At 42.6% G+C, this 15237-nt stretch overlaps 1 protein-coding gene across 1 annotated transcript in view; it reads left to right on the top strand.

The window, feature by feature from the left end:
* Positions 1 to 14795, top strand: part of LMNTD1 (lamin tail domain containing 1) — a 46564-nt gene extending 31769 nt beyond the window's left edge. The window contains exons 5-10 of the mRNA XM_087967914.1: positions 214 to 397; positions 3362 to 3481; positions 5169 to 5380; positions 8047 to 8219; positions 13362 to 13453; positions 14571 to 14795. Of these exons, the coding sequence (XP_087824040.1) occupies positions 214 to 397; positions 3362 to 3481; positions 5169 to 5380; positions 8047 to 8219; positions 13362 to 13453; positions 14571 to 14591 (802 nt within the window). The 3' untranslated portion in view covers positions 14592 to 14795. The remainder of the gene's footprint in view (positions 1 to 213; positions 398 to 3361; positions 3482 to 5168; positions 5381 to 8046; positions 8220 to 13361; positions 13454 to 14570) is intronic.
* Positions 14796 to 15237: the final 442 nt, after the last annotated feature.

Raw genomic sequence — 15237 nt, forward strand, 5'->3', positions numbered from 1 at the left:
AGATAGATAGATAGATAGATAGATAGATAGATAGATAGATAGATAGATAGATAGATAGATAGATAGATAGATGATAGAATCAGAGATGATAGAAAAATGACAGAAAGAGAGAGGTATATGGAGACAGACAGACAAGAGAGAGAAAGAGAGAGAGAGAGAATCCCCAATATGGCTGGATTGTCTAACCAAGTTTTGTTCCTTTTTTTAAAATAGTGTTGGGAATCTTAAAATTACTGACGTTCATTTTAGTGGCCATTATGTGAAAATAATCAATAATTCCTCTGATAAAGAAGAAAGCATTGGAGATTATACTCTTCAGCAGAATATGAATGGCCACCCAACAGCCATTTTTAGATTCCCCCCCAACATCCGAATGAAGCCAAACTCCTGTGTGACGGTGAGTGAAATATGAAAACAAATGGTTCATTATACAGTACTACCAGAATGCAAACTTGTCTGCTCAGTAGAATGGAATATTAAGTATGTTGTCAAGTTGTGGCAGCATCCATGTTTTTCTTCCTTCCCGTCTTCCTTCAGGGAGTCCAAAAAATTAAGGCAGTGGCCACAACTGCACAATCCCACTCTCTAGTGTGATCATCAATCTCCTTCCTTCCCTCACACCATGCTCATAAAAACAGGTGCACTGTTTAGAAAGTGCTCAGAATGAAGCATTATAGCTATTTCGATGAAGGTTCTCAATCAACCAAGAAGAAGGATCTGGAAGTTGAGTCAATTCAACTGGACTTATTTTCTTGTTGTTGCCTCTTAATGGGTCAATAACACACAACAATAATGTTAAGAGTTGGCACATTCCAACAACTCTCTATCCATCTGGTTCAGTTCCAAGCTGTCATGCCCCTGTTGGAGTCTGAATCTGAGGAGGAAGATGAACAGCTGATAGGGAGCGGGAGTGTGGCTCTGTTGGCTGTGGAGGAAACTGGGGAAGGGCAAAGTCCAGCTGGGCAGAGCAGGAGAGAGGTAGAACAAGGGAGAGGGAGTTTAGAGGAAGACCCAGGCCCACCTCCTCTTCATCCTAGGCCATGCAGGGAGGAACGGAGAAGGGAGCAATGTGGGTTGTGTGGCTTACGGGGGAGGAAAGAGCCCTGAGTCCCTTCATTAGCCACAGCTGGGAATGAAAGTTTAAAAGAGATGCAAGCTGAGTGCAGGAGCTGCTGGGAGCAAATGTGACTGTATCCTGTATTCTCATGGCTCATCTGTGCTCCTGATGTCTTCCCAACCATGTGAGTTTTGCCGTGCCTTCAAGCCTGAGATTCTTGCTTTTGCCCTGCCAAACTAATTAAGTAACAGTTTGTGTTGCTCATGTTTTGGACTTAATTTTCTGCAGTCAAACGCTCTCCCTGGGAGAATTTTTCTCCAGCCAGAAGGTAAACAGGACATTGGGGGCAAAGTTGGAGCTAATAAAGGGACTCTTATTGCTTATCTGACTGTGTTGTCTTTGTGCCATGCCCCTTTGGGTCATTACACAAGCCGGGCAAAAGGCAATGGTGACAAAATGGAGGCTGGGGGCTGATTGGAAAGAAGGTCCATTTATTGATGGACAGGACCACATGTTTGTGGTTCTGGTGCAGCTGACCCCATGGAGTTGAGTGTGGGGTTTTTTTTATACCTTCTCTTGGACTTTGCACTTGAGCTTCCTGTTCCTGTGCAAGAACATGTATTCTATTGGCTGTTGTAGAGGTTATGTAGGGGTCATAGCTGGCTTTATAGATTGGCTGAGCTCCCAGGTTTGGTTGAAGTTTGGACTGCTGAGATGATGCAGTGAAGGGGCTTGTGTTCTGAGAGGGTGTTGGGCAATTCCTATGATGGCTTAATCATGACTTTGTGCTGGTTTGGCTCTGGAGTGAGGGCTAATCCTATCAACTCTGCCTTTGTTCAAACTTCACTGCAGGGAATTTCAAAACATCCTGCCTTGAATGGATTTCTGCCTGCAGTGTTTGCTTTGCCTATGCATAGAGCTATCTATCTCTTAAGTGCTGACATCTGCTGAGGGCTATTAGGGAAGATGGGGGCTGCTTTCTCCCTGTAAAAAATAACTTCTTATTCCGGGAAATATAATATTCTGCCTTTTTAATATTCCTCAACATATTTCATTCCTCTAGGAGAGGGCCAGGTGCTAACTTTCTACACTCCCCTAACCAACTTGTTTGGACAGGAAAAGCTACTTGGATAAGCAGCAAAACTTCAAATCGGCAAGAAAATTAGTCAGTTGCCTGGCTCAACTTCCAGAGATTATAGCTCTGCTTTTTACATTTATGATCTAACCATCTGGCCTCATCATTAAGGCTAGTCATTAGGACCAATTATAGAGCTCCCCACACAAACACAAAAAAACCAACAACCCCTAATTGCTTTAAGCAAATCTGGTGCTTTCTGTTGTTGACACCAAGTATTGCTCTAGAAATATTTCAGATCTGCGAACAAGTTGCGAAGACTTGCAACACTTGGACATCTGCAAGGAATTGCTAAGAGCCCAGAGCAGAATCTTCTCATGGGGTGAGGTGTTTTAGAGCAGGGATGCGCAACTGTTTGCACAACTCCTGGGGAGTCCCACTGATCAGGGTTGATGAAAGGGACATCCTGGTTTTCAAGCGTGCTGTGTAAGATTTAAAATACAGAGAAAATCCCCACACAGTGCCAGGAAAGAAAAAGGAGAGGAGAGGAGAGAGAATGGAAGGGTAGGGGAGGAAAAGAGATGGGAGGAGAGAGAGAGAGGGGGAGAGAAAGAGGAGAGGAGAGGAGAGGAGAGAGAATGGAAGGGTAGGGGGAGGAAAAGAGATGGGAGGAGAGGAGGAGAGGAGAGAGAAGGGGAGAGAGAGGAGAGGAGAGAGAATGGAAGGGGAGGGGAGGAAAGAGATGAGAGGGGAGGGGAGGAGAGGAGAGAGAAGGGGAGAGAGAGGAGAGGAGAGAGGAGAGACAAGGGGAGGGGAGAGGGAGGAAAAGAGAGGGGAGGGGAGGGAGAAGAGAGGAGAGCAGAGAGAAGGAGAAGGAAAAGGAGAGGGAGAGGGAGAGGAAAAGAGATGGGAGGGGAGAAGAGAGGAGAGGAGAGGAAAAGAAAGAGGAAGAAAGAGAGAGAGAGAAAGAAAGTAAAGGAAGGAAGGAAGGAAGGAAGGAAGGAAGGAAGGAAGGAAGGAAGAAAGAAAGAAAGAAAGAAAGAAAGAAAGAAAGAAAGAAAGAAAGAAAGAAAGAAAGAAAGAAAGAAAGAAAGAAAGAAAGAAAGAAAGAAAGAAAGATCAGAAAGGAAACTTGGCTATTTTTTAGACTATGTTTCCTCTTACTATGGAAAAATTCAGAAAGGGCATTTATGTGACGCTTAACTGTTCCCGGTTGCACTGTGTTGCAGGTCTGGTCCATGGATTCTCAAAGGCATCATCAACCTCCCTCAGATTATCTCTGGAAGGAGCTGGACAGCTTTCAATCAGGCTCTGAATGCACCACCATCCTTTGCAATCCTTCCGGGCAGGTGATTCTTTCGGGTTTTCTCCTCTGTTGTTGGTTTATATATATATAAATAATGTATAATAAATATTATACATTATTATACATTATTACCGCGAAACTTAGAAAAATATATATATATATATATATATATATATATATATATATATATATATATATATATATATATATATATATATATATATATATATTATATTATATGTTTTCTGAGGTATATAATATATATATATATATATATATATATATATATATATATATATATATATATATATATATATATATATATATAAACGCAACGGAAATTTTGGGCTCAGTTCTGGATGTAAATCGAGGACTATCTGTCCAGAACTGAGTCCAGATTTCCGTTGCTAAGCAGGACCGTTGTTAAATGAGGTTCATCCTGGTTTATGACCTTGCTTGCCACCATTGTTAAGTGAATCATTGCAGTTGTTATGTTAGGAACACTTTGCTCATCAGAAGATCACCAAAGCGGATCCCATGACCCCAGATACTGCAAACGGTCATAAATATGAGCTATTTGCCAAGAGTCTGAATTTTGATCATTTTGGGGATGCTGCCATGGTTGTAAGTGTGAAAAACATTCACAAGTCCCTTTTTTCAGTGCCTACAAATGGTAATTAAACAGAAGGTTGTAAGACAAGGAGAATCTGCAGTTCAAATCAGGCAAGCCAAGATTCGGGTCAAGTAGGAAAAGGGTCACCAAATATTTTTCTTTTTTTCCCTTTGTCTTAGAAATAAAATTACAGGCTTGTCTTCCAGGTAGCAGCTGGGCCTTCCCAAATAAATCGAGGTCCTTGTTGTGGCTTGTCAGGCGCCGGCCCCTCCAGCCACCAAATCAGAGGAGAAGGAGGAGGTGGTGTGGGAATCAGGGCCAGGATCAGGGCAACCTGGGAGTTCCAAGGGGGAATGGAGCTGTCAGAGAGACAGAGACAGAGGCAGAGCCTGGGCCGCTCTCTGATGGAGAGTCAACAGCCCCCAGGTCTGGAGGTGGCTGGTGAGGAAGAGGAGGAACAGCTGGGCCCAGTGCCTGACACATGAATGCGCAGAAGGCAGAAGAGAGGAGAGCAGTGGAAATCTATGGGCCGGTCCTTGGGACAGAAGAGCCACCACTGCTAGCGAAGCCCCACCCTAGCTCTGGGGATAAAAGGCAGAGGGCGGAGATGAATGGATGTGGCAGACAACTATTCATCTCCCTGCCAAATGGACTTCTTAGCCTGTGAGAGAGGCTGCTGGCGCTCCTAATAAAGGAATCTTTTGAGTTCAAGGTTTGTTGCAGAGGTGGCATTCAGCAGGTTGTGACCAGTTCTGGAGAACCGGTAGCGGAAATTTTGAGTAGTTCGGAGAACCAGCCAATCCCACCTCTGACTGGCCCCGCCAATCCCATCTCTTCTCTGCCTCCCATCGCGTCCCAGCTGATCGTCTGGGTCTCCTTTGGTTGCCCTGCACAGGAGAACGGAGCTGGAAAGCAGGTTAGGGAGGTGGGGAGGGAAGGGAGATTTTACAGTATCTCCTTCCCCTGCCATGCCCACTAAGCCACACCCACCAAGCCACACCATGCCATGGCCACCAAGCCACGCCCACAGAACCAGTAATTAAAAAATGTGAATCCCACCACTGGTTTGTTGGGTTTGGGAAGCTGGGTCAGAACAGTCCTTCTGCCTCTTTTCTAGGCCGTGGCTTGGTACACGCCCATCAACTGGAAGAGGAAGTCATCGAAGGTGATGCAATTGGATGGGAGACTCAGCCGGAAATCCATGCAGGCAATTAGAAGAGCCAAGGCCCAATCAAAAGGGGACCAGTGGGAAGAGAGAGTGTTTGATATATGGCAAGGCATGCCCAATAAAAGCCATCTGACGGAACCCGAACCAGATTACATCCTAAGGTGCGGTGCAGGGAGGAAGCGCTCCATTGCTTCTATTCGACCGAACCTTCTGCTCTGTAGGGTTTAGATACGAGCTGTGGCAGCGCAGTGCTTATAATGCGGTATTGCAGGTTGACTCTGCCCGCTGCCAGGAGTTCAATACCGACTGGCTGATCCTCAAATAAGGACCAGATTGTTGGGGGGCAGCAGGTTGACTCTGTAAACCGCCTAGAGAGGGCTGTAAAGCCCTGTGAAGTGATATAAGTCCAAGTGTTCTTGCTATGGCTATTATATGAAGGCCATCTCTTGGAAAGCTGTAAGACGAAAACTTTGAAGTTTATGGACAATGCCTTGTGTGTCTAATCGCCCCTGGTCAATAAAACATTCTGTTCCATTCCATTCCATTCCATTCCCTTTTCTGTTCTATTCTATTCTATTCTATTCTATTCTATTCTATTCTATTCTATTCTATTCATTCTCTTATTCTATTCTATATTCTTATTCTATTCTATTATTTCCTTATTCTATTCTATTCTATTCGATTAATTCTATTCTCTTATTCTATTCTATATTCTGTTGTATTTGATTGTCTTCTCTTATTCTATTCCATATTCTATTCTATTCTTGTCTTATTCTATTCTTGCCTTATTCTATTCTTTTCTATTCTATATTCTATTCTATTAATTCGTATTCTACTCTATTATATATTCTATTCTATTCTATTAATTCTCTTATTCTATTCTATATTCTATTCTATTCTTTTCTATTCTATTCTATATTCTGTTCTATTAATTCTCTTCTCTTATTCTCTTCTATTCCATTCCATTCCATTCCATGGATTGCTTGGAGGTAATGGTTTTGTGGTGAGAAAATTCGTAAGATGGAGCAAAACTCACTTAACCACCGAGAAATGGATATTTGGGGCTCAATTCATGCCATAAGTCAAGTATTCCCTATAGAGCAGCACGATTGAAACCCCACTGCCTTCTCCAGGCATGTAAGAAAATTTTAGTCCTGTTGATGCCTTGTTAAGTTCTCTCTGCGAACTATGCTCTGAAGTCCTTTTCAAAAATCAAATGCACTGCATTGCCCATTTCAGGTTTTTTTAAAAAGAGAAGCATTTGAAGGGTAGCGGAGGAGACCGATAAAATACACAGGAAAGAGGGGGAAAATAGATTTATATAAAAGATTTGTAACTACAGCAGCCCATGGATATTAATTCCAGGAGGAGGAGGAGGAGGAGGAGGAGAGAGAGAGAAAAGGACATTATTTAAATGAAAAAAATTAAGTTGTGGAATCACTTATGTTTAATAGTAAGTGCTCGAGGTAGCGTTAAAGGTAGATTAATCAGATGGAGGTTGAATATATCTCTCAGCTATAATAACTCAATCTCGTGTTCTTATATTCAGAGTATCAGTTGCTAGGAAACCAACTACGGGAGAAGATAGTCACATTTTCGGCCTACTTGCGACTTTCATAAATCTTGTTCAACACATCCGGAAAATGTGACCATTTATAGTTTACTGTACATAAATCCTTTTCTTTCATTTCCCTTCTTTTTTCCCCTGACCTCCACAGGGACAAAGAAAAGTGTGTGTGTGTGTGTGTGTGTGTGTGTGTGTGTGTGTGTGTGCAATTTTAGATTTCTCTATTGTGATATCACAATTCTCCTCACTTGACCTGTTTCCAAAGTGGCAGAACCAAATGCATCGAAATTATATACATATACATACATACATATATACATACATACATATATACATATATATCTATATATCTAATTATATAAAATCCCAAGACGTTTGTAAATAGGATTTATAAAACACTGCTTTTCTCTCTGGTTTTTTTTTTCTCCCGCACGCTGCAAATACCTGCAATAAGCATAGCGGTAACATAGAAAAAGATATAAAGTGAGGTGAATGCTGATATTATTTCACACTTTAAGTGGTGTTTGGATTACCCATAACAGGGAGTGAAAGGAAAACATGTTCTCGCTTCGTGTACACAGTAAACATGAAGGAACACAATAGTTGAGTTAGAAATGAATGGCATGAACAAAACACACAAAGAGAAACCGTCTTGAACTGGGGAAAGAGGACATCAAACATGGGTAGATTCTGCAAAGTCCTTCCAAAAATTGCATAATTTTTGAGCTGAATTTCTGGGCATGAACAATGTGTGGTCTCAAAAAACTTGTGTCCTTTTACCTGGTGTGCATGCCCAACGAACCATCCCAGATAAGTGTAAACTAGAATTTTTTTTTATTTCCAAACAAAAGTGCTTGTTCTGACCTAGACCCCTATCCTCCTACTCCTCTTCCTTTTCCTCCATCTCTTCTTCTTCTTCTTCCTCTCTTCCTCCTCCTTCTTCCTCCTTGTCTTCCTCTTCCTCCTGCCCTTCTTCTTCTCCTTCTCCTTCTCCTTCTCCTTCTCCTTCTCCTTCTTCTTCTTCTTCTTCTTCCTCCTCCTCTCTTCTTCCTCCTCCTCCTCCTCCTCCTCTTCCTCCTCCTCCTCTTTTTCTCCTCTTCCTCCTCCTCCTCTTCCCTTCTATCACTGGTGATGTTACCTAGTTTGGGTCATGAAAAGTCTGTGAGAAAACCACCAAGCTCAGAGAGTACCAAGGACCCCTTATGTCAACCCCGAGCTACCAATATTCTCCTTTATTGGCTTTGGTTTTTCTTTTTATAGGGAAAAAAGGATGCCCCCCATCCGGCGCCCTGTCCAGAATTCATGGTGCCAAAGTCCGAGCTCTCCCACGCACCCCCATTATACTCTGGGGAGGACCCTCCCACCAGGCAGCAAGGAAATCCACATGTTGAGCCAAACCAGGACGCAGGCGGTGAAATCTTTCCTTGATCTTGGTGAGTTTAAGATCACTCATAGAGGGCTGGACTTGCTATAATTTACATTTTTCGGTGCCATTGTAACTTTGAATGGTCACTAAAGGAACTGTTGTAACTCAAGGTCTCCTTGTATGTATCAGGAGTAGGAGGGGGAGGAAGAAGAAGAGGAGGAGGAGGAGGAAGAGGAGGAGGAGAAGGAAGGGGAAGGGGAAGGGGAGGATCGTGGGGCCCTTAGTACTCTCTGAGCTTGGTGGGTTTTCTCACAGACATTTCATGACCCAACTAAGTAACATCATCAGCACTAGAAGAGAATGGGGTTCGTGGGGAGGAGGAGGAGGAGGAGGAGGAAGTAGAAGAGAAGGAGGAGGAGAGGGAACGGGAGAAGGTGAAAAGGAGTCAGAGGAAGAGGAGAAGGAGAGGAAGAGAAGGAGGAAAGGAGGAAGAGCAGGAGGAAGAGTAAACACTTCTATGTGCAATGACTTTGCAGTTCCTTAAAAGTGATTTGTAATGGTTTGTCATGTATTGTTAATAGGGAGTACCTTGCACTGAAATTCAGTGCAAGGTTTGCAAAATAAGCTAAATGTCCTATGAAAATAAGACCAAGCCTCCCTCCCCACACACACTTTCTGTTTCTCCCTAACTTCGTACCTGCTGCACATGGACCCATGATCCACGTCTAAGAACAGTGGCTCTCTTGCCCACGAATCCCAGGGTTGTCTGAATGATGGAAATGCAGAATAAATTTAAAATTTAAATTGCTGCTCTTTTAGGCTGCTTTAGGAAACACACACACACACACACACAGGCGCCCACACCCTGGTCCCTTCCTGTGCACCTTTTCAAGAAGGCAGATTGAAAAAACAACAATTGTGTGATTCTCACAAGTGCATAAATCCTTAAGCGTCCTTTGAAATACAGTCTCCATGGAGAGGGGGACCTGCCATTTCTGCCTACAAATCACTTCTCTGGTGGCCTCCAGTCACGGGGAGAAGATGTAAAAAACAGTTTTTCATCCCTGTAAATCAATTTCCACTGGTAGGAAATATGAAGAGTCTGCACTGGGAATAGATGCAGAGCAGAGGAGGAGTTACACTCCAAGAAGGAAGAATAAGATAATTGAAATGGAACAGAAAGGGGATATTGAGAGGGCAGGACCCTCAGGAGAATGGGTTGGGTGTGTGTGTGCTGCACAGATGGAACAGCCATGCCAAAATTGAGGCTGTTTTAGTGGTATTTAAATTACAGTATCAGAATATTAAATCTGAGCGCAAGAAGGAGATTCTATCTCATCTGGATTCACAAGGCAAATGTTGATCTCTAATGTTGAGAGAAGAGAGAGAGAGAGATTAGACAGATAGATGATAAATACATAATAGGTAGGTAGGTAGGTAGGTAGGTAGGTAGGTAGATAGATAGATAGATAGATAGATAGATAGATAGATAGATAGATAGATAGATAGATAGATAGATAGATAGATAGATGATGGAGGAGAAGGAGGAGGAGGAGAAGGAGGAGGAGGGGGGAGGAGGAGGAGGAGGAGGAGGAGGAGGAGGAGGAGGAGGAGAAGAAGAAGAAGAAGAAGAAGAAGAAGAAGAAGAAGAAGAAGAAGAAGAAGAAGAAGAAGAAGAAGAAGAAGAAGAAGAAGAAGAAGAAGAAGAAGAAGAAGAAGAAGAAGAAGAAGAAGAAGAAGAAGAAGAAGAAGAAGAAGAAGAAGAAGAAAGATTATATGAAATACTGCGAGTGCTATTTTTTATTTTAAAAAGTACCCTTCCTTCCCAGGGATTGGAATCACACATTTGGACGCCAAAACTTACAGGGATCTCATTCTATTCTGCCTGTCACAGAGCAACGATTACAGAGCTCCTACGTCTTCTTCTCTTTCCTGGAAATAATAAGAGCCTTGAGTTGCGTCGATTTCCTAATGAATTTACATTGAAGCCCATATCAAAATTTATTTTTCCTATGGGGTGGTTTGTTTTTTTCATCCTCCCCAGGAATCAATAGACCGATAGCACCTTCATTCCCTTTTATTACAGAAGGAATGCATCTTTGCCTGAAATGTATTATCCCCACTAAGGTCACCCCAGGAAGTGAGAGAAAGAGAGGTGGCAGAAAATGTGGCTGCTAAAACCTTTTTTATTTTCTATGCATAACTAATCAAGTAGGTTTATAGCTCCACTATGGAACTGGGGTCTCCGGGGAAAAGATTTATATATTGGGAGGGATGACGCTGTTTAGGCCACTTTTAAATCTTTGAAAGGATGCCTTGGGGAAGCGGGAGAAAAAAAGAGGTCTCTTGGGTGATGTTCACAACCAATATTATGGTCCTTTATTTATCCTGATAGCCCAGAGCAGAAATGATGGATGGATTTTGGAGTAAATGCTCATGCATATCTCTAAAGGGAGGGAGGGGAAAACCACTTATAGCATTATTTAAGTACAGCATTTGTCAGAGGATTAGATTATATCTCTAGCTGTCTGTGATAACCTGGGGTGTGGCACAAAGGCAACACAGATAACAGATAATCAGAGTTGGAAGGGACCTTGTAGGGCATCTAGTCCAACCCCCCATCCCACCCAAGCTAATCCCAAGCTAATTAGAAGGAGTTCCTTTCTTAATGTTACCCCCAATGTCCTAGTTACCTTCTGGGCTGAAGAAAAACTCTCCCAAGAACAGCCTTTGGCTGCAGAGAATCAAGTCCAAAACGTGGTCAACAAAAACTGTAACTATAAGTCCAATCAAAAGAAAATGAGGTCATTAGTTTGGCAGGGCAGGAGCAAGAACTCCAGACTTGAAGGCATGACAGTTGGGAAGAAGCCAGGAGTGCAGATAACCAAAGTCAACACAAGATAAACTCACATTTGTTCCCAGCAGCTGCTGCACTCAGCATGCATCTCTTTTAAAGTCTCATTCCCAGATGTGGCTAATGAAGGGAATCAGGGCCCTTTCCTCCCCCATAAGCCACGCAACTCACGTTGCTCCCTTCTCCGTTCCTTCCTGAGTGCCCTAGGACAAAGAGCGGGTGGGCCTGGGTCTTCCTTGGAACTCCCTCTCCCTTGTTCTACCTCTCCCCTGCTCTACCCAGTCAGACTTTGTCCTTCCCCAGTTTCCTCCACAGCCAATGGAGCCACACTCCCACCCCCTGTCAGCTGTTCATCTTCCTCCTTGGATTCAGACTCCAACAGAGGCATGACACCATCTGCTCTACTTCATGTAAAGACACTCCTAAAATAGACATTTGAATTTTTTCCCCTTCACAGAGGTGAATTAGTTTACTATCAATGTGACCAAGCCAGGGCCTAAGCTAAAAAAAAACCCACGTAATTTCGATAAACAGTGGGTTGATTTTTAATAAATATAAATGCAACCTTTTTCATTCCTTCTTGTGCCTGGTTTAATGAAAAGAAGGATGGGGGATAGCAGGGATCCAATATTTGAAGGGCTGCCACCCATGGTGGGGTTGGAATAATTTAACAACCGTTCTCTGGCTGGGTAGGTGTGGCTGGTTGGTCATGTGACGGGATGGGTGATGTCATCCATCACACCCAGCCCCGCCTCCCAGCCACTTGCCTCAAAGGCAGAGGGAAGAGTCAGCCGGTTGGGGAGAATCCCACCACAGGCTGGCCCTGCCCCCCGCCCATTTTTTGGCCTGTTTTTGGGCCATTTTCAGGCTGTTCTTTTTTATTGTTTTCTGGTTTTTGACCCCAAAAAATGGCCCAAAACAGCCCAAAAAACTGTCCGGAAAACAGACCAAAAAATGAGCCAGGTCAGGCTAACCAGTGATGGGATTTGCCGGTTCACCGAACTGCGCAGAATCTTAACTACCAGTTTGCCTAAACTGGTGCAAACCGGCAGCAGCCCACCTCTGGCTACCACAAAGAAGTAGGCTCAACCTATTCTCCAAAGCCCCTGAAGGCAGGACAAGGAGCAATGGATGGGAAGTCATCAAAGAGAGAAGCGACCTGGAATTAAGGAGAAATTTCTTGATTGTGAATGGATTGCCTCCAGAAGTTGCAGATGCTTCAGCACTGGAGGTTTCCAAAAAGAGACTGCACAACCACTTGTTTGGAATGGTATAAGGTCTTTTGCTTGAGCAAGGGGTTGGAATAGAAGACCTCCAAGGTCCCTTCCAACTCTGTTATTCTGTTATGAGAAGAGGCCAAAAAATAGGCATTCATATTCTATATCTATATATGTCTGCCTATCTATCTATCTATCTATCTATCTATCTATCTATCTATCTATCTCTCTCACTATCTATCTGCCTATCTGCCTCTCTCTCTATCTGCTATCTCTGCCTATCTGCCTATCTATCTATCTATCTATCTATCTATCTATCTATCTATCTATCTATCTATCTATCTGCCTCTCTCTATCTGCCTAGCTATCTGCCTATCTGCCTATCTATCTATCTATCTATTTATCTGCCTCTCTATCTGCTATCTATCTGCCTATCTGCCTATCTATCTATCTGCCTATCTGCCTCTCTCTCTATCTGCTATCTATCTGCCTCTCTCTCTATCTGCTATCTATCTGCCTATCTGCCTATCTGCTTATCTATCTATCTATCTATCTATCTATCTATCTATCTATCTATCTATCTATCTATCTATCTATCTATCATCTATCTCTCTATCTATCTGCCTCTCTCTATCTGCCTATCTATCTGCCTATCTGCCTATCTATCTATCTATTTATCTGCCTCTCTATCTGCTATCTATCTGCCTATCTGCCTATCTATCTATCTATCATCTATCTGCCTCTCGCTCTCTATCTGCCTATCTATCTGCCTCTCTCTCTATCTGCTATCTATCTATCTATCTATCTATCTATCTATCTATCTATCTATCTATCTATCTATCTATCTATCTATCTATCTATCTATCTATCTATCATCCCAACAAGTCAAAATCCTTGTAACCCAAAGGAAAAAATATATATAACAGCCTTTAATTAAAAAGAGAGAGGGGGGGGGTTATTTTGAAAGCTTTAAAACCACAATGTCCATGTTAGCCTAAGCATTTGGAGTTTGCAAAATATTTTCAATTTTAATCTCTTTTATTACATTAATTTAAAAAGAAACAGGGGGGGGGGTAATGATTCTCAACTGCCATGCCGAAGTTTATTTCATTTAAAGATTTCATTTTTTCTTCTACAGATAGTTCCTACTTAGGAGAAGGTTATAAGATAAAGCTAGCCACTGCACATGGGAACAAGAAAAACCGAATAAAGCCACCACGATCAGCTGGGGTAAGTAGGGAAAAAATGTGAATTTGATTTCCATTGAAATCCCACCTTGATACGTGATACTTTATATAGAATAGAATAGAATAGAATAGAATAGAATAGAATAGAATAGAATAGAATTCTTTATTGGCCAGGTGTGATTGGACACCCAAGGAATTTGTCTTGGTGCAAATGCTCTCAGTGTGCATAAAAGAAAAGATACATTTGTCAAGAGTCAAGAATCATCAGGTGCAACACTTAATAATAGTCGTAAGGTACAATAAGCAATCAAATCATACTAGGAAACAGTCCATATAAATCATAAGGGTACAAGCGACAAAGTTACAGTCATACAAGTGAGAGGGGGTGGGTGATAAACAGTGATGAGAAGATTAATAGTGATAGTAATGCAGGCTTTGTAAATAGTTGGACAGGGAATTATTTGTTTAGCAGAGTGATGGCATTGGGGGAAAAACTCCCCTTGTGTCTAGTTGTTCTGGTGTGCAGGGCTCTATAGCATCGTTTTGAGGGAAGGAGTTGAAACAGTTTCTGTCCAGGATGTGAGGGATCTGTAGATATTTTCCCTCTTTACAGAGGAAAATTAACACAGAAAGCCATTTCCCCCCCAAGAAGCTTACAATCAGGAAGTAGGCAGACCAGAAGACTTCAAGGATCCCTTCCAGTTCTGTCATTCTATGATTCTTTGATTAGATGCCCTCAGTTGGGTGTAGACTCTTAGCCACCTAATAGATGGACTTCCTCTGGGGTGATTTGACCCCAATCTGGCTCCCGAGACCTTCCAAAATTGCACCCATCACCACTGTAACCAAGATGGCTCCCGTAGCTTGACCAAAAGGGTCCTTTTAGACCAGAGGTCTCCAAACTAGGCGACTTTAAGACTTGTGGTCTTCAACTCCCAGAATCCCTCATCCAGCCTAGCTTACTCTCTTGTAATCCCTTCCTCTGCAATCTGTCTCCACTTTAGGAGATTAGGAGAGAGAGAAAAAGCAGGCATGGCTGGCTGGGGAATTCTGGGAATTGAAGTCCACAAGTCTTAAAGTTGCCAAGTTTGAGGACCCCTGTTTTAGACCTTCAAGAAGACTATCTCAGCTGTTCTCTTGGCTTCTTCTCCACTCCCAAGGTTGTCCTCACGTCAATGTAACAGATGATGGACTGACATGAAAGAAAAGAGAAGGATACAGCCACCATCGGTAGAGAGAATGGGAACGCAAGACAGGAAGAAACGACATTGCGATCGCCGAACACTGGATTGACTTCCTTCCCAACGGAATAATGGCTGGTTGGGGCCCTTTGTATGAATGATCTCATCTTAGCACCTCAGAATGAATAAATGTAAAATATGCACGAGATTCGGGATGCACAGTTTGGGATAAATGATCGTCTGATTTCCAGGCGGCCCAACAGGGATCAAAATACTTTCCTAAAAAGAGTTTACATTTTTGTTTCTATATATAGGAGGAAGATCAGATTTTAAAAATATTAGAAATTTGAATCTGAATTCCTAAAAATATGGCTGTCAGGATTACGGCAGTTGTCCTAATTAAATCATGAGCCTCAAGCCAAGTTTCAAAAACTTCAAAGGATTTATTAGGAGCGAACATGTCGGCATGACCGGTATGAAGCCGTTGCTATATAAGCCAATGTCATAGTTTATATAGCAACAGCGATGTCCACCTGGGGAGGTCAAAATAGGTGAGATGGCAGACTGTTCACCACAATGTGCCAATTCAAAAATTGTCCCCTTTTGCACCCTGCTGTCAGGATTCCAGCAGTTACCCCCATTTAAA

This window comes from Notechis scutatus, chromosome 6 (genome assembly GCF_049901735.1).
Source record: "Notechis scutatus isolate UNSWTSFEM ecotype Mainland chromosome 6, rNotScu1.2, whole genome shotgun sequence".
Classification (NCBI taxonomy): Eukaryota; Metazoa; Chordata; class Lepidosauria; order Squamata; family Elapidae; genus Notechis; species Notechis scutatus.